The 21,095-nt window shown below is 34.8% G+C and overlaps 1 protein-coding gene and 1 pseudogene across 1 annotated transcript in view; both read left to right on the forward strand.

Annotated features, from left to right (window-relative positions):
- The window catches only part of DCDC1 (doublecortin domain containing 1), a 498,476-nt gene that overhangs the window by 280,025 nt on the left and 197,356 nt on the right, over positions 1-21,095 (forward strand). Inside the window, exon 17 of the mRNA XM_064365537.1 lies at positions 13,283-13,343. Coding sequence (XP_064221607.1) covers positions 13,283-13,343 — 61 coding nt within the window. The remainder of the gene's footprint in view (positions 1-13,282; positions 13,344-21,095) is intronic.
- On the forward strand, positions 1,738-2,735 carry LOC105717236 (small ribosomal subunit protein eS1-like; annotated as a pseudogene).

The raw sequence follows: 21,095 nt of genomic DNA on the forward strand, positions 1-21,095 counted from the left end.
GACTTCTGGAGCAGAATGAGGTCTGTAAACTAGAGACACATGTACTAGAAACTAGAGCATGAACCTGCAATGCCAATGCCAATGTGAAACCATGGAACATGGAGCCAGATATACTTCAGCTCATTTAGTCCACAGTTATACTAAAGAGAAAAATCAACCAATTGTAACTGACCCAAAAATGACAGATGATACAATTACTAGATGGGCCATTAAGACAATTGTTTTAACTGTATTCTCTATATTCAAGAAGCTAGAGGAAAGCTGGAACATGTTAACTAAATACATAGAAGATATAAAAAAACTCAGATTTCTAGAGATGAAAACTACAATATATGATAAAAAATATGCTGAACGTGGCTAATTCCAGATTAGACAATGTGGAAGAAAATAGCAGTGAACTTGAGAAGATAACAAAACTACTCACAAGGAAAACCAGAGAGAAAACAAATACTTAAGAAAAAGAACAGAGCATCAGTGAGATGTGAGAAAATTTCATATGGCCCAATTTCTGAGTATTTATAGTCTCTGACAGGTTAAAGCAAGGAACAGAAAAATATTGAAGGAAACCATGTCTGAACTATTTCTATACGCAAAATTGAGAACTATAACCCACTGATTTAAGGAACTCAACAAATTCCAAACACAAGAAGCACAAAGAGACAAAACCAAGGCACATTATAATAGAATTGTTTAAAATTAGTGATAAAGAGAAAATCTTAAAAGTAGAGAGAAAAGGCATGTTATGTACAAGAGGAACTAAAATAAGGCTGACAGCAGATTTCTTGTTGGCAACAATGCAAGTAAGAAGACAGTGGAAGAGCATCTTTAAAATACTGAGAAAGGAGGTGGGGAGGAAACTGTTAATATAGAAAACTTTTCCCAGTAAAAATGTCTTTCACAAATTAAGACAATATAAAGAACTTAAGACATTCACAAACTGAAGAACTTGTCACCAGCATATCTTCATGACAAGCAATGTTAGAGGAAGTCCTTCAGGCAGAAGAAAAATGATACCAGATGGAAATATAGAGCACTGGCAATGGTGACTATATAGGTAATAAAACAATGCTACTAGGCCAGGCATGGTGGCTCATGCCTTTAATTCCAGCACTTTGGGATACTGAGGTGGGCAGATAGCTTGAGCCCAGGAATTCAAGACCAGCTTGGGCAACATGGCAGAATCCCATCTCTACATGAAATACAAAAATTAGTCAGGTTCAGTGAAGGTCCACACCTGTAGTCCCAGCTACTTGGGAGGCTGAAGCAGAAGATTGAGGCTATAGTGAGCCATGATTGCAACACTACACTACTGCCTGAGTGACAGAGTGAGATTATTCTCAAAAAACAAAAAACAAAAAAACAAACAAAAAAACCCCCCAAAAACTCAAAACCCCACGGTGCTAATTATTTTTGTCTCTTTAAAAGATATAATTGATTGTTTAAAGCAATACTACTACTAATAATACATTGTGGAGATAATATGTAGAAATATAATGTGTGATGGGATTAACACAAATGCTACTAGGAGAAATATGGAAGAAAGATTTTTATACTATTTGTGAAATGATATGATATCAACTGAGAGTAGATTATAAGTTAAAAATATATAATCACCAAAGCAATCATTAAAATAATAGAGAGTTATGGCTAAGAAACCAAAAAAGTAAATAAAATGAAATATTAAAAATAATTAATCCAAAACAAGACAAAGAGGAAAAGAGGAACAAGGAACAGAAATAGAAAACAAATAACAAGATGGTAGACTTAAAGCCACTTATATCAATAATTGCATTAAATATAAATAATCTAAATTTAAAAATCACACCTCATTTAAAAACCAGACATTGTTAGATTAGATGAAAAACAAAATTTGTCTATATGCTACCTATAAGAAATTAACTTTAGCCTTTTGGCTCTCTGAGCAGCACCATGGCGGTTGGCAAGAGCAAGCACCTTATGAAAGGCAGCAAAAAGGGTACCAAGAAGAAAGTGGTTGATCCATTTTCGAAGAAAGATTGGTATGATGTGAAAGCACCCACTATGTTCAACATAAGAAGTGTTGGAAAGACGCTAGTCACCAGGACCCAAGGAATGAAAATTGCATCTGATGGCCTCAAGGGTCGAGAGTTTGAAATTAGTCTTGCTGATTTTCAGAATGATGAAGTTGCATTTAGGAAATTCAAGCTGATTACTGAAGATGTTCAGGGCAAAAACTGCCTAACTTCCATGGCATGGATCTTACCCATGACAAAATGTGTTCCGTGGTCAAAAAATGGCAGACAATGATTGAAGCTCATGTTGATGTCAAGACTACCGATGGTTACTTGCTTCGTCTGTTCTGTGTTGGTTTTACTAAAAAAGGCAACAATCAGATATGGAAGACCTCTTATACTCAGCACCAACAGGTCCACCAAATCTGGAAGAAGATAATGGAAATCATGACCTGAGAGGTGCAGACAAACGACTTGAAAAAAGTGGTCAATAAATTGATTCCAGACAGCATTGGAAAAGACATAGAAAAGGCTTTCCAATCTATTTATCCTCTCCATGATGTCTTTGTTAGAAAGGTAAAAATGCTGAAGAAGCTCAGGTTTGAATCGGGAAAACTCATGGAGCTTCGTGGTGAAGGCAGTAGTTCTGGAAAAGCCACTGGGGACCAGACAGGTTCTAAAGCTGAACGAGCTGATGGATATGAACCCCCAGTCCAAGAATCTGTTTCAAGTTCAGACTTATAATAGTGGCAAATAAAAAGTCTTATTTGTAAAAAAGAAAAAAAAGAAACTAACTTTAAATATAAAGACACAAATATGTTAAAAGTAAATTCATGAAAAACAAATACAATGATAAAACTAATCCAAAGAAAGTAAGAATGGATATATTAATGTCAGATAAAGTAGACTTCAGTAAAAAGAATATTGCTAGGGATAAATAGGGCCATTTGATGATTAAGGGGCTAATTTATCAAGAGAACATAACAATTCTAATTTTAAAAAAATGACACAACTTCAAAATACCTGAAGTGAAAGCTGATAGAATTGCCAGGAGAAAGAGAAACATCTACAACTCTAGTGAGCAATAATAATAGCCTGTTTCATAATTAACAGAACAAGTAAAAAAAATTGTAAGGATATAGATTACTAGAATAACATTATTGACCAACTTTACCTAATTGATATTTATAGAAAAATGCATTCAATAACAGCAGATGCATTTTTTTTTTTTTTCGAGATGGAGTCTCACTTTGTAGCCCACGCTGGACTGCAGTGGCACAATCTCAGTTCACTGCAACCTCCGCCTCCCAGGTTCAAGTGATTCTTCTGTCTCAGCCTCTCAAGTACCTGGGACTACAGGTGTGCGCCACCACGCCCAACCAATTTTTCTATTTTTAGTAGAGATGGGGTTTCACCGTATTGGCCAGGCTGGTCTTGAACTCCTGACCTTGTGATCTGCCCACCTCGGCCTCCCAAAGAGCTGGAATTACAGGCGTGAGCCACTGCGCCCAGCCAGCAGATGCATTTTTTAAACTACATAGCATGTTAACCAAAATAGTCTGCATTATGGCTACAAAACAAGTTTAAATAAGTTTAAGAAAATTCAAGTAATATAGAGTAGGTTCTCTGATGATAATGGAGTTAAACTAAAATCAACAGTGGGAAGTTTTATCTAAAACTCCTAAATATTTGAACATATTTTTAATGAACCCACGAATCAAAGAAGACATCAAAATGGAATTTAGCAAGTATTTTGGACTGAATGAAAATGAAAATAACAACATATTGAAATTTATGAAACACTGCTAAGGTTTTCAGAGGGAAAGTTATATAAATGCCTGTATAAGAAAAGAGGAAAGCTATCAAATCAATGACTTCAGCTTCCACTCTCTGGAACTGTAAGAGCCAATTAAACCCAAAGTAAGCAGTAGAAATGGGATAATAGAAGTTAGAATGAAAATCAATAAAACAGAAAAAAAAATAGAGAAAACCGATGAAATTAAAAGCTGGATTTTTTTTTAAAGATCAAAAAAACTTGTAAGTCTCTAGCCAGATTGTTCAGATAAAGAGAGAGAACAAAAATTACCTGCATCAGGAATGAGAGAGGTGATATGCAGTTATTAAAGGGATGATAAAGGAATATTTTGAACAACTATGTGCCAGTGAATTTGTCATTTAAATGATAAAGACCAATTCCTTTAAAAGACACAAACCACCCATGCCTACTCCAGAAAAAATGGGAAACCTGAATAGTCCTACATCTCTTAAAGACATGGAAAACCTTCCTACAAAGAAAACTCCAGACCCAGATTACATCACTAGCTGCACTGGGAAATTCTGCAGACATTTTAGAAAAAATAAATACCAATTCTACTCAATCCTATCTAGAAAAGAAATAAGAAGGAATACTTGCCATCTGTTTCTAGGGGGTCAGCATTATCCTGATCACAAAAATACTACAGAAAGGTATTATAGGAAAAGAAAATCATAGACCAATATCTCTCACGACTATAAGTGCAAAAAATTATTAACAAAAATTTAGCAAATGGAATACAATAATTTATACAAATATATATCATGACCAAGTGGGGTTTATTCCAAGAGTGCAAGAATAGCTTAACAATAATTAACTAAAAATGATCATAGACCCAAATGTAAAATCTAAAACTGTAGGTATTTTAGATGAAAACATAGATGAAACTATTTGTGACCTTGTATTAGGCAAAATTTTCTCAGATATGACACCAAAATCATGATCCACAAAAATAAATATTGACAAGTTAGACTTCATCAAAATTAAAAATTTCTATTCTCTGAAAAACAGTGAATGAAGAGAGAGTAAAAAGACAAACCACACACAAGTTGCAAATATTTGCAAATCATATATATTTGAAACACATACATACACACACACACACATACACACAATTCAAGAAAACATGGGGAGATAAATGATTTGAACAGTGACTTTAACAAGGCAGTTATACAATTGGCATATGAAAAGAGCCTCAACACTATTATTCATTAGGAGAATGCCAAATAAACCTACAATGAAGCTTCATGACATACTTGTTAGTATGTCTAATCCTTAAAAGATTCATCATACCCAGTATAGATGAGGATGTGGGATAACTACAACTCTCATAAGTAGTTGGTGTAAATATAAAATGGTTTAGTTACTTTGGAAAACAGTTGATACTTTGCTAAAATATTAAGCATTTGTCTGTCTACCTTATGACCCAACCATTCTATCCCTAGATATTTATGCCAAAGAAAATGAAAGCGTACATTTATACAAAGAATGTACACTTTATTCATGTATGAATGTTCATAGTGGCCAGGCATAGTGGCTCACATCTGTAATCCCAGAACTTTGGGATGCTGAGTGGGGAGGGATTGCTTGAGGCCACGAGTTTGAGACCAGCCTGGGAAACATAGTGTGACCCTGTCTCTACAAAAATTAAAAAAATTTAATTAAAAAATTAAAAATTAGCTCAGCATGGTAGTGTGCCCCTGTAGTCCCAGCTACTCAGGAGGCTGTGGCAGGAGGATTGTTTGAGCCTGGAAGATCAAGGCTGCAATGAGCCATGATTGCACCACTGCACTTCTCCCTGAGTGACAGAGCAAGACCCTGTGTCAATCAATCAATGTTCTTACCAGCTTTATTTCCAAAAGCCTACAGAAAAACTAGAAATAACTCAAATGTCCATCCATAGGTGAACAGATAAACAATCTATACAATAGAATACCCAGCAATAAAAAGGAATAAACTCTTGATACATGAATGAATACCCAGCAATAAAATACTCAGCAATAAAAAGGGATAAACTCTTTCCTTTATGCTGAAGGAAAGTAGAAAATAAAAAGTACATATTGTTTGATTCAATTTATATATAATTTAGAAAATGCAGGGCTGGGCGCGGTGGCTCACGCCTGTAATCCCAGCACTTTGGGGGGCCGAGGCGGGTGGATCACGATGTCAAGAGATCGAGACCATCCTGGTCAACATGGTGAAACCCCGTCTCTACTAAAAATACAAAAAAATTTAGCTGGGCACAGTGGCGCGTGCCTATAATCCCAGCTACTCAGGAGGCTGAGGCATGAGAATTGTCTGAACCCAGGAGGCGGAGGTTGCGGCGAGCCGAGATCGTGCCATTGCACTCCAGCCTGGGTAAACAAGAGCGAAACTCCGTCTCAAAAAAATAATAATAATAAAAAAATAAAAATAAAAATAAAAGAAATAGAAAACGCTAACGAATCTAGAGTAATGCAAAACAGATTAGTGGTTGCCTGAAGATAGGAAGATGGGGAAGGGACAGGAGGGAGAGATTACAAAAGGGAGTAAGGAAACTTTGAGAGTGATTTATTTTGCATGATATATGTGGATGTATTCATTATCCTGATTGTTGCATTGCTTGCACAGATGTGTACATATTTCAAAACTTACCAAATTTTATACTTTGAATATGTGCCTACTAATTGTACAATATTGTATGTCAGTTATTTTTCAATAAAGCTGTTTTTTTAACTTAAAAACAAGAAAAAATAAAAATGATACGTAAGGAACGACTAAGGGATTACTTTAGAAGGAGGCAGTGAGAAAAGGCCTTTCTCCATGGGACAGTTGATCAATGGCCTAGGTTAAAATGGCAGGTGATTGGAAAGTTGTAGATAGCTTGATGGGAGTAGTCTTCATGCCCAGGACTCTCCTTAGGCACAGCAAATACTAAAAGTACTGCAACGTCTCATCAGCTGATCTGGTCTTAGTGCATTGAGGCTAAGCCCATTACCTCAGTAGGTTAAGACCAATCAGTGATGAAATGTTGAGGTCTGCTTCTACTCTGGTCAAGACTGTCATGGAATTGAGTGGGCCGAGGCTGAAGACTCCATGTTCTTATTGCTTGTAGAGGAGAGAGCTTGGGCAAGAAAAGAGATGTTCATGAAACAAGCAAACAAACAAAAATTCAAAAAGATTTTGTTTAGTGTAGAAAAGAAGGAAGGAATAGAGGGAGGGAAGTACTTAAGTTGAAGGCAAGTTTTATTAATACAAAGGTATATCTTCCTAATTGTGTAAAGATCATCTCTCCTGCTCACCTTTTAACTTGTCTTTCTCTGAAAAGCAAAATCCAAGGTGGAGGCAAAATAGGAAATTTAGAAAACTAGAAGTTCTCACTCACTATGAAGTTATACTTCACTTTTTAGAAAGCAGTAAGGACCAAAATTTTTAGAGCTTACCTCACCTCTGGGTAATTTCAAACACATTTATCTTTTCCAGGACATCTAAAATATCTATGTGACTTGTTTTTTTAAGGTAACCATATTTCATTATAAATAACAATAAATATCTTCATGTGACAGCAATTTCTAGAGGTAATTTTTTTTCTCTTTTTCTAAGTAGTGTGACGTGATTTTAACAAAAGCTATGAATCAAGACATAGCCTTTATATGCTAGAAATAATAGAACTAGTACTTAAAGTAGCAACTTGACAACTCACAAAGAATATTATAAACATATCATGCCTCATTAGTTCAATTATGCTTCATTTGGTGTTAATCATCTTATTCTTATTCAATATAGCAAGTATTTGTGCATATTTTCTCTTTTAATATTTTTTTCTGTCTGTACGTCTGACTGTCAATGGATGAAAGTTAAACCAACGATGACATTACCAAGTGACCTAGCCATGTCAAAAACCATTTAAAAATGCTTCTTTCGAAAAGATATTTTGGACACCTTACAGATAAACTAGTTGAATCAAAGTTATTTTTTTAGAGCACCATTCAATATTGATATTGCTTCATTTTTAAGAAATGCAGATATGCAGGATATCTGGACTTTAGTGTTCAACTAAAAAACTAAGGTAATATCAAATGCAGGAAGATTAGATTATAAAGGTTAAGAACTGTTAACCTGTAGATTTTGTTTGGCTTGCATATTATTACAATTTTTGAATTAGTCATGAGCCTATAGAAATAGGAAGATTTCATACAAAAAGTAACATACTTCAGGCTTTCCTTGAAAAAAATCTGAAAAATGGGCAGCACTGGACCTGAATTCTGTCATGACACCAGTAATGCAGGAGCTGAGTGGTGATGTCCCCATTAGATGGAACATATGTCCCCCAGTTTGCCATATTCTCCACCATTCCCTTTGGCAGCCTTCACACTGGCTTTCACTGCTTCATGCATTTCTAATACCTGTCTGGCCCATAAAGACTTTTGAATTTGCAGCCCCTACATATAAAATCAATGGAGTAATGGACCCATCAAAGGAGACCTCTTTTCTATCTTTAGTCTGTATACTTCTTAAATCAAAATAAATATGGAGCTGAATATTCTATCTTAAAGATGATCTGTAAAAGAAGTTTCAGACTTTCATGGAACCCTGTCCAATTTCAAGTAATTTTTACCATCTTTCGGGTTAATCTTTCAGTTATGTTTTTTTACATCCATTTTTTTAATTGCAATTTAGGTCTTGCTAAAAATGGAGTGACAACTAGCCAACATTACCAGATTAGGTTAAAAACACACACTGTTTTACGGACACCTTTACATACAACCAACAAGTGTAGCTGTATAACGCTAAGGAATAGCAGCAGACAGAAGTTGTATTCACACATACGGATAATACCATTAGAAATGTCAATGTCAAATAGAAAGTTATCCATGTGTAGTTTCACAATATGTGGATTACTGAATGGAACTTGTCTCTGTTCTTACTATGTTATGAATTATGGACTGGAAATCCCTTTCCCCATCCTCTACATGCATTCTACTTTTGTCCCAGGTAGTGTTAGTAGACATCAGAGCCATTTGAGGCTGTCTGGGAAAATAAATTTGTGATTGTGAAGCATGATAACAGTCCTCCATATAGTTACCAGGAAATGATGAATATATGAGTGTATAAACACATACACATTCATAGGTATGTTTTATAGATGTAGGATCTATAACTATCTAATTCATATCTATATCACCTGTAGAGACATTTACACACATGCATGCTCAATGGGGTTATACTACTTATCAAGCTTCCCAGGACAGATCATTCTTAATTCTCTCACTTATAAAATAAGAACACTTGAAATTCACATAATTTCAGAGAAGGAAGGATTCCAAAGAGCACCTACTTTAAAATTTTCTTTACTAGTGGTAATAAAGGTGGTGATAGTGATAGCTGTGATAAGAATATCATCATTATTAAAAAAAATTCTAAGACGAGTAGAGACTAAGTGATCTGCTAAAGTTCATCTATCTAATTAACGTTAGATGCAGGACTAGAACTCAAGTCTCTCAACCTTAGTTTGGTGTATGTCATGATATTATGACTGATTCTTGGATGGAATATAGCTACTTCATTTTCCCTTCCTTCCATTATTGATGTTGTTCTTATTTTTCAATTTTGTTTTTGTATTTAAAAAATATTTTTAGCTTGATGCTTTTTGATCAAGAAGAGGAAAGTCTATGACATCATTATCTAAACCAGTCTCATCTGAGCATTATTGCATGTTGGATCCAAATTTGATTTTTCTATGTATACAGTGTCTTGAAAAATAGGCAGATTCACTTTGTATATAGAAATTTTATTTCTTTAAGAAGTTATTATAACTTAAAATGATACCTTTTTATCCAGCCTAATGTGGCACTACATGAGATTTGTTTTTTTATAACTTTGGTAAAATTTAGGGACAACATTTATAGATTTTAGTAGACCACCAACAGGAGTCCTACTAGTAAGTTCCCAGAGGTTATACATTATATAAGACTACATGTTTTTAGTAGAATTTTCTAGGAAAATATATGCTTGAACAGAATTGAAGCTTGATAAAATTTGACAAATGCTAGTAAATTTGTATTTCTTTCAGAATTATTTTTTATTTTCTTAACAAAGGAATAATTTCTCTTCTTTAGCTGTCTACCAAGAAGATCTTTTAAATTCCCTAAACAGCCATATATTACATTTAAAACATTTTCAGATGGCTTTATGATTAATTTTTAGGGTAGTAACATTCTGACACTTTATTTACATTTTTATTTATTCAAAGATAACTTTAATATCCTGTTACATGTCAGGCCTTGTGATCAACTCTGAGGACATGCATGGTCTCTGCCCTCACACAGTTGGCAGTTTGTTGAACATCTTTTCTGTTGTATTAATTTTGAGAAAAGATGCCATAAGTTCAGAAAGTCTAAACTGAAATCAACATAATTCATCATTAAGGCAACACTAATTCAATTAAAAGACAAAATCCTGAATTTTGCAGATTCGTATGGTTAGCATCAGTCTGTTAATTGCCAATTGCAGATGTCTTATACTTTGAAAAATTATCATTTGCCATTTTATTTATCTCGAAGATATATACTCACAATAATTTATGAAACAGGAGAGATTGCTTGTAAGCAATGAAGCTGCATTGAGTTATAGCCCTTACACATTAGAATGATCTAAATTTTATTGCAACCCAAGTATTTCCCTCGAAGCATTACAGCAATCACTCTTTTTTATTATTTTGAAGGAGTATACTTCTAAGCTTGGGATTAACAGCTTTAAAGACTAGCAATATTGTTTCTGTTATTTCTTCATTCAGGATTTGGAATATGAACTTTCTCAGTACTACCTCAGGAGAATTTGTTGTAGTATAAAACTATTTGGTGATTATTTTAATACAGTTGTATAAAACATTATGATTATATCAATATGTATTAAGTCACTGAGATTGTGTCAAATTATAATAGTGAGACTAAAATGTTGATTCCACTTTCAGTCTTCCACTTACACAAAATAACTTGTGTTATACTTTTCTGATCTAATTGAGATGTTGAGCTTAAGTCGGACATTTTGGGTTCTGGTTCCTATTTAGATACTAACTAGTGCTGTGATTTTACCCAGCTCACTTCGTCTCTCTGCTTCTCATTTTATTCATCTATAAGATGGGAACTGAACTGGGATAGCCCCTCACTTCCATTCAAATTCTCACAGTCTGTGTATTTTTTCTTAGATAATCATTATTATCATAATCATCATTTTAGTTCTGTACCCCAAGTGTCAAAATTTAAAAAGCTTCTCTTTTCCTTTATTAATTATAAAAAAAGAAAGATCCTTAGAAAGACAATTTCCCCCAGTACCTTCATCACCCCACCTAATGCTGACATTTTTTGAACTACAATTACATTGCCAAAGCCTTAGAATGGGATCCTTAGCTTAGGGATCAGTTATACCTTGAAAGATATTTTATTTAATATTAAACACTTGTACATAACTATTAGAACTCCTTTGATTTTTCATATCTCTGCCCCACTCTGCTCCATCCTAATTAAATTTTTCTTTAATAGTGTCATGTTCCTCTTCTTTTCCCAAATTTGACATCTGAGACTTACCTTTGACTACTCTCTAACCTCTACCTCATTTATTCAATCATCATATCGTTTATCCTTTGTAATATATTTGTACAGAAAAAACAAACTGTTTTCTCTACTTTATACACTTCACTTCTGATATTAGATGTGTTATGTTTTTTCACACCAAGCAATTCTGTTCTCAGTGGACACCTACTAGGTGTCCTACAATTCAATTCAGTTCTGCCTCTATCTACGAGGAGTTAGCATTAGATCTCACAAGTTAAGGACTCAGTCCCACAGGACTGCATTCCCTTAAAACACCAATAACAAGTCCCAGGTTGTCACCTGTACTCCTGACCAACCAGCTGTATGTCGGGGTTCTCATGACCCTCTCATTGGGTTTGATAATCTGCTAGAATGGCTCACAGAACTCAGAGAAACATTTACTATGCTTACCAGTTTATTATGAAGGATATGATAAAGAATACAAATGAACAGTCAGGCAAAGAGGTACATAAGGCAAGGTCTGGAAGTGTCCTGAGGACAGGAGCTTCTGTTCCTGTGGAGTTGGGATGTACCACCCTCCTGGCACATAGATGTGTTCACAAACCTAGAAGCTCTCCAAATCCTGTATTTTGGTGATTTTTATGGAGGCGTGATTTATTATGAACTCATTCTCCAGTTCCTCTTTTCTCCCAAGAGAAGGGGCAGGAACACTAAAAGTTCCAGGATTTAATCATGGCTTGGTTTTTCTGGTGACCAGCCTTCATCCAGGAGCCTTCCAAGAATCCCCTCATTAGAACAAAAGATTCTCCTATCACTCAAGGAATGTCAAGGTAGTTAGAAGCTCTATGTCCAGAACCCAGAGACAAAGTATTTCTTACTATTTATAAGTTTAAACATTTGATTTTTCATTTCCTCACTGCCCTCATTATTCTAGTACATGTTTTCTAAAATTTGGCTTGTAAACCACATGCATCTAAATTCCCCAGAATTTTATAATTGAAATAACTTGATATAACTTTAAACAACTGTTAATGTAGATTTTTTTTTGGCAGGGGGGTCCAGACCTTCAAAAAAAAAAACCTCTGAGGCTACGATTCTAAAGATCTACATTGTTATTAAGCACTCATTTCAACATGCCTATGAATTCTTCATATTCTTTTATATAGTCTAGATGTAGGCTAAAGACTAATGTGTACTGAACTAGTTTTTGACTTCTGCCTTTACATACACTGCCCAGATCACATAGCACCTTGCTTTAGAATAGAATAGGACATTACCTGACACCTCTTATTCTCAACCTTTGATGTTTCTGTCAAAACTCAAAGGCAGTAGGAAAAGTCTTGTTTAACATCCTGTTACACTTAATTGAATTCATTTTTATTCTACCTTTGTAAGATTTCTAAATATTAATGAATACATGATTAGTTAATTTAGACATAATTAGTTTCGTCACATTTTAGTTTTTTCTTACTGAGACTTAGCTGAGAAAATATAATATTCCCTGATAAAATTCTCTAGTTGTTTCAGAATTAGGTGCCTGAGGTTCCTAATTTTCCATGGTATCTTTTTTCATACTATCCTTTTAATCTTTATACTTAATTAAGTCTCTTTCTTTGTTTCATAGAGGATCTTTTTTGTGGGCAGAAATTTCCATAATATTCTTATTGATTGTATTTGTTCTCTAAAAGTTTTGATAACTGTTGCTACTGGTAACACACACACATGTACACACATACCCCACTAAGGGTACCAGAGCATTGGAGGAGAGAAATTGGTTCTTAGGGAAAGCTTTAGCTGCTGAAATACAAATGATGATGGCAGCACCTTTGGTAGAGTGTGGGCAGTCCTCCTGCCAGGCTATCTGGAAAATGATCATTTTATTTAAAACCTACAAGTGCTTCTGTGGAGAAAAGGTGTCAATCTTTAAATCACATTTTTTGTTACAGACATAGTGGAGATGAATCTCAGAAGTGGGTGTTTGGAACTGAAGGTTGTATTTATTCAAAGGTAAGGATTTTATAAGCCACAGCTCTTATGCCTAAATTTTCTGTTCCCAGATTCTTATAAAATGTACTATCTATTTTTCAGAGCAAGAAATGCTTTTTTCTGCACATATGACTTCACTCTGTACCTAGAAGTTTAGAGTTTTACTCAACTCAATACTTTCCTTTGAAGTGTTTTTCTTTTAATTTTAAAACACATTTTATAAAGTCAAAAATAATTTTTCCTAATTCATTGCTATAATATGACCCAGCATTTTAGGGCATCAGTTTCCTTCTACATTGAAATGAAGAATTTGGTACTTTGGAAAACCAGCAGTATCTACTACCATTGAACATGTCTGTACGGCCCAGCAATTCCCCTACTAGTCATTTACCAACAAATGGTCATATGCTTACATATATTAAGGAAACAATATTTAATAAAACATTAATAGCAACACTAATTCTAGTAGCTTCATGTCAGCAGTAGAAAGGATAAAAAAATTGTACGTAGCTTCATGTCAGCAGTAGAAAGGATAAAAAAATTGTACTACACTGTGTATTCATTGGAATACTATATGTCAGGGTTGGCAAATGTTTTTCTAAAGAGCCAGACACTGAATATTTTGGGGTTTATGGGCCACATAATCTCTATCTCAACTTCTCCACCTTGCCTTTTAGTGCAAGGCAGCCATAGATAATATGTTAATGGATGGATGTGTCTGTATTTCAGTAAAACTTTATTAACAGAAACAGGTCAAGGTCTGTTTCTCATTTCTAAGAGAAACAGAATAACATTTACTGTCTACATTTCTAATAACATTCTGATCTCAACCACTTGAGTAATCTCTAAGAAGCTTTAGAGTTTCCCAAGATGACAGACTAGAGGCTTCTCCAGTATTCCTCACCCACTTGGAAGAAGCAAAGTGGGTGAGGAATACTGTAGAGGTTCACACTGTGAAGTTTTATCCAAGAAGAACAAAGAAGCTCAACAGACAAGCAAAAGAAAACTTAGATACTGGGAAAGAGAAGATGGTCAGGCAGCCTGCTGACCCTTAGATACTGGGAAAGAGAAGGTGGGGTCTAGTTGAAAATGGTGAGTGAATCCCCAATGTGGGAGAGGGAGAGTGAGTATCTCTATGATATACCCTCCCCCTGGGGAGCCATGTAATTCAAGCAAATCAGGCCACAGAAGAACACCATGACCCTCCCAAGCCCTGAATCTCACTTGGGGAGTACTTGGGACACTGTGTGAGAAGAATGACACTGGAAAGTATATCACCCACTTTCTTAGACATGGACACCAGTAAGAGGATCTGAAAACCTCTTATTATTACTCTAAGTCTGAATAAGAAAAAACTAAAATGTAATGAAGCTAATTATGTCTAAATTAACTAATCATGTATTCATTAATATTTAGAAATCTTACCAAGGTAAAATAAATACAGAAATTTGAACATAAATCCAGAATTAATGAGAAGTTTATCAAGGACATATATATATCCAAACAAACAAAGAGCACTTGGGCGTGGTGACTCATACCTGTAATTCTAGCACTTTGGAAGGCCAAGGCAGGATTGCTTGAGCCCAGGAGTTCGAGGCCAGCGTGGGCAACATGGCATCCCATCTCTACAAAATTTAAAAATTAGCCAGACCTGGTGGTGCATGCCTGTGATCCCAGCTACTCAGGAGGCTGAGGTGGGAGGATTTCTTGAGCTCAGGAGGTCAAGGCTGCAGTGAGCTGTGTTCATGCTACTGCACTCCAGCCTGGCTGACAGAGTGAGCCATTGCCTCAAAAACTAAAAATTAAATAAACAAACAGAACATCTGGAAATAAAATTTTCATTGAAATAATTACAAAATACATTTGAGAGCTTCAACAATAGACTAGACCAAGCAGAAGAAAGACTCTCAGAACTTGAACACAGGCCTTTCAAATTAATCCAGTCAGACAAAAATACGGAAAAAAAGAATAAAAAAGAATAAACAGGCCAGGCACGGTGGCTGACACCTGTATTCTCAGCACTTTGGGAGGCTGAGGCAGGCAGATAACCTGAGGTCAAGAGTTTGAGACTAGACTGGCTAACATGGCAAAACCCTATCTCTACTAAAGATACAAAAATGAGCTGGGTGCATTGGCATACACTGATAGTCCCAGCTACTCAGGAGGCTGAGGCAGGAGAATTTCTTGAACCTGGGAGGTAGAGGTTGCGGTGAGTGGAGATTGTGCCACTACACTCCAGCCTGGGTGATAGAGAGACTCCATCTCAAAAAAAAAAAAAAAAAAAAAAAAAAAGAGAGAGTGAAGGAAGCCTTTGAAAAGTATGAGACTCCATAAAGCAACTGAATATATGAATTATTGGTATTCCTCGGGTAGAAGAAAGAGCAAAAAGTTTAGGCCTAATACTCATCAGAAAAATACATTGCAAAATGAATTTCCACATCATATAGTCATCAGACTATCTAAAATCAACATGAAGGAAAAATTCTAAAATTAGCAGGAGAAAAGCATCTAGTCACATGTAAAAGAAATTCTATTAGACTATTAGCCAACTTACCAGCAGAAATCTTACAAGCCAGAGGAGAATGTGATGCTACTTTCAAAATGTTAAGAGAAACAAAACTTTCAGCTAGGAATTTTACCTCCAGAAAGAATAAACTTCATAAATGAAGGAAAATAGTCTTTCCCAGAGAAGCAAATGCTGAGAGAATTTATCCCAACTAGACTGAAGCTACAAAAAATGCTCAAAGCCATCCTAAACATGGAAACCACAGGTTAATATTCACTACCATAAAAACACAAAAAAGCATAAGCCTCACAGGTCTTTGAAACAATTTCACAAAGGTGGAAGAAAAAGGGATCAAATGGCAACATGACGGAACTCCAGCAAATCACAAAGACAAAGAATTTTTTAAACAACCAGATAAGAGCAAAATGATAGAAATAAAATCTTGTATATTAATTTTAATCATCACTGTGAATGTATTAAATGTCCCACTTAAAAGATATTGATTGGCAGGATGGATTAAAAAACATGCTATATGCCAACTCTATGCTGCTTACAAGAAACTCATCTGTGAAAACACATGTAGGGTGAAAGTAAAGGAGTGGAAAAAGATACTACATTCAAGGGATGTGAATATGGTTCAACATTTGCAAATCAATAAATATGATTTATCACATTAACAGAATAAGGACAAAAACCATATAATCATCTCAATAAATGTGGAAAAAGATTAATAAAATTCAGCTTTCCTTCATGATAAAAACCCTCAAAAACCTAGGCATAGAAGGAATATACCTCAACATAATAAAGGCCATTGAAAGCATTCCTTATAAGAACTGGACCAAGACAATGATGCCCATTTTCGCCACTCCTATAAAACATAGTATTGGAATTCCTAGCCAGAGAATTCAGGCAAGAGAAAGAAACAGAAGGCATCCAAATTAGAAAAGATGAAGTCAAGTTATCTCTGTTCATTGATAATAAGATCTTAAATCTAGAAAACCCTAGACTCCCCTCCCCCAAATAAAACCCTATTAGATTTGATAAATGAACTAAGTAAAATTTCAGGATACAAAATCAAAATCCAAAAACCCATAGCATTTCTATACAGTAATGATCAAGTTGAAAACCAAATTAACAACTCAGTCTCATTTACAATAGCTACAAAAATAAAAATACTCAGGAATAAATTTAATCAAGGAGGTGAAATATCTCTACAAGGAAACCTAGAAAACACTGGTCAAAAAAATTGCAGATGACACTAATAGAAAAACATTCCATGCTCATAGATTATAAGAATTAATATTGTTAAGATCATACTGCCCAAAGCAATCTACAGATTAAACGTGATCCCTATTAAAATATTGACCTAAGTTTTTACAGAATTAGAATAAACAATCCTAAAATTCTTATGGACAAAAAATATCCTCAATAGCCAAAGTAAACCTAAGCAAAAGAACAAAGCTGGAGGTATCATACTACCTGACTGCAAAAATATATTACAGGGCTATAGTAACTAAAACAGCATGATATTGGTATAAAATTAGACACATAAATCAATGTAACATAATAGGGAACTCAGAAATAAAGTCACATATCTACAGCCAGCTGATCTGTGACAAAATCAGCAGGAACATGAACTGGAGAAAGGACACTATAGTGTTGGGAAAATTGGATTACAATATGCAGAAGAATGTAACTGGACCCCTATCTCTCACCATATAAAAAATCAACTCAAGATGAATCAAAGAGTTAAATGTAAGACCTGAAACTATGAAAATGCCAGAAGAAAACCTAGGGAAAACTCTTCTGGACATTGGTGTAGGCAAAGAATTCATGACTAAGACCTCGAAAGTATAAGCAACAAAACCAAAAGTAGACAAACCAAAAAACTTCTGTACAGCAAAAACAAACCAACCAACTAAACAAACAAACAAAACAAGTGCATGAACAGGCAATCTACAGAAGGAAGAAAATTATTTGCAAACCATGCATCCGACAGAGACTAATATCTAGAATTTACAAGGAACTCAGCAACAACATAAACCAAAACAGATAACTCTATTAAAAAGTGGTCAAAGGACTTGATAGACATTTTTCAAAAGAAGACATACAAATGGCCAACAAGGGTATAAAAAAATGCTTAACATCATCATCTAATCATCAGACAACTGCAAAATTAAAATCATGAGATACATCTTACACAAGTTAGAATAGCTGTTATGAAAAAGACAAAAAATAACAGATACTGGCTAGGATGCAGAGAAAAGGGACCACTTATACACTCTTGGTGGAAATGTAAATTATAATAGTGCAACCTCTATGTAAAACAGTATGGAGATTTCTCAAAGAACTAAAGTTAGAACTACTATTTCATCCAGCAATCCCACTACTGGATATCTATCCAAATGAAAAGAAACAATTATATCAAAAAGATACATGCACTCGTATGTTTATCACAGTACTATTCACAATAGCAAAGATATGGCATCAACCTAAGGTTCTATCAGTGAACAAATAGATAAAGAAAATGTACTATATATACACAGTGGAATGCTATTCAGCCATTACAGAGATTGAAATCATATATTTTGCTGCAACATGGATGCCACTGAAGGCCATTAAATGAAACAACTCAGAAGAAGAAAGACAAAAGGCACATGTTCTCACTTATTGGCGGAAGCTAAATAATGTGTACACATGGACATAGAGTGTAGAATGATAGATATTGGAGACTCGGAAGGGTAGGAGGGTGGATAATGAGAAATTACTTAATGGGTGCAATGTATATAATTCAAGTGATGGATACCCTAAAAGCCAGACTTCACCACTATGCAATATAGCCATGTAACAAAATCGCACTTGTACTCCTTAAATGTATATAAATGGAAAAAAAAAAAAAAAGATTTAGGCTCTTTCTACAGCTCTTCACTTCAGAGTCATCACCAGAATCACCCTTTATGATCTATTCATGGTGGCATAGACTTTGTCTATCCTTCTCACAGCCTCTATCCATTACCCAGTTCCAAAGCTGCTTTCACATTTTAAAGTATTTGTTAAAACACCCTACTTCTGGGTACCAATTTGTGTCTTAGTTTCATATGTGCTGCTGTAACAAAATACCACAGACTGGGTAATTTATAAACAATAGAAAGTATTTCTCACACTTCTGAAGGCTGAGGAGTCCAAGACCAAAATGCCAATGAGTTTGGTGTCTGGTGAGAGGTGCTGTCTGCCTTGTTGCTACGTCCTCTGGAGGGGACAAATGCCATATCCTCACACAGAAGAAGGGACAGAAAGGATTGAACAAACTCCCTTCAGCCCCTTCTATAAAGGCCCTAATTCCATCCATGAGAGCTCTGCCCTATGACTTAATCACCTCATTAAGACCCTACCTCTTAATATTATCACATTGGCAATTAAGTGTCAACATATGAATTTTGGGGGACACATTCAGACCACAGCAAATGACTTGTGTGGAGTGACACTAGCTAAGCACCTCCCTATGGATGACTTCCCCTAATTCCAAAGTCAGTTTACAGTGAATACTACTGGTGCCACCCCTCAGTGACCTCTTTGACATCCAGTGAGATGTGGCTGTGCCCTCTCTGATGTGAACTGTATCTCAGCCATGAGTCAGGCATCTTTCTTGAGTGTCCTTTCTGAGGCCTAGAAGCAGTGGCTGTCCCCTATACCTGCAATTCTTATATTCTTTAGTGTCCTCTTTAACTATTGCTAGCCACTCCAATCCTCTGTTACTTCAATCCCGTGTTACTAATTATTTATGTTAAACTTTCCCTCTTTGATTGCTGTGTAGTTTGCATCTCCTTACTGGACACTGACCGATAAGCATGGTAATTTTATTTCTCTACTATTCTTGCATCATTTTAGAAATTTAGAGTTTGATACAATTTAAATGTAAAAATTTGTCATAATAACATTTCCTTCCCTGAATAGTTACTTGTTGGTACACCAGCTAAAATTTCAACCCAATTATTAACCTACCTCAAACTATTCACCTTTAGTTCTGTTCATAGAAGGGAATTTGACAGAGCAATGAAACATCAATGCTTTTTAAGAATTACCTTTACTAAGTGTGCTCAAGATTTCACCCAATTTTCCTTTTATTCATCATTCATTCCATTTATAGTCTTTACCATATTCCTGAGACAGAGTGAGGCTCCAGACAGATGAAGAAGGAGTCTTCTACTTTTTGGTAAAAATAAAAAGTAGAATTTTTAGACTATACCAAATATCTCTCCAGGTGTTTGGCTTGTGCCTGCACATGATAATTATGAAGCATATCTGAACACAGTTGACTCCTATTACCCAAGAACATGATTTGATTCCATCCTACATAAATCTCACTATTTCCATCAATAGACATAGAAGAAGAGACCAAGTTTTAAGTGTACTTTTTTCTTTTCTTTTTCCAAATTTAGGTGCCTACACATCCATTACTGCTCAGCTACTCTTTTTATCTTTTTCTCTCATTTTACAATTTTTTAATTGTTCCCAACAATGCTATTGCTGATTATCAAATTATACATACTTTTATGCTTCAAACAAATTTTTTTCAAGAAGGTTTTGTTTCTAAAATTTATTTTCCAAACACAATCACTGATATTTTTTACAATAGCTACTCTAAATTCCCAAAGCAAAACTATTTATTAATGAGACATTTCATTCTTTTAGAGGTTTAGAAATTTTGATTAGCTCTAAATTTAGTCATATCCCAAACTATTTCCATCTAGTTAAGGATAAAATGGAGTATAATTTGATGATTATTTGCAGCTGGATCATAAATGGAGCTCATGTTATTTGTTTTTTAAAATGGTAGAATTACTGTTTTAGGATATTAATAATGAATCTTGTCTCCAACACTTATTAGCTGTGTGGCCTTAGACAAGTCATTTAACCTTTTTAAGCTTCACATTCTTTCTCTGCAAAATGGAGCTATTAATACTAGCATTTTAAGTATTTGGCCCAGATCCTGGCCTTTAACAGCAAATTGATAATTTGTGTTAATAATGATGATAATAATGAACAAACTTAAATACATTTATTACATTTTGTTGTATTGTTTTTACTTGGATAAGTCTTTTGTTTTGTTTGTTTTTAAAGTTAACTATTTCTCTATTCCTTTACAAAAAATAATAAAATTATATCACCTCCTTTATGAGATTCACAGTTTCAGCTAAGTTAAAGATTTAAACTTAAATGTGGAACCATAAAATAGAAGAAAATATGGATTAAAGCATCTAACCCAG

The sequence above is a fragment of the Aotus nancymaae genome, unplaced genomic scaffold (genome assembly GCF_030222135.1).
Source record: "Aotus nancymaae isolate 86718 unplaced genomic scaffold, 86718_ANA_hifiasm-v0.15.2.pri h1tg000059l, whole genome shotgun sequence".
NCBI classification, from domain to species: domain Eukaryota; kingdom Metazoa; phylum Chordata; class Mammalia; order Primates; family Aotidae; genus Aotus; species Aotus nancymaae.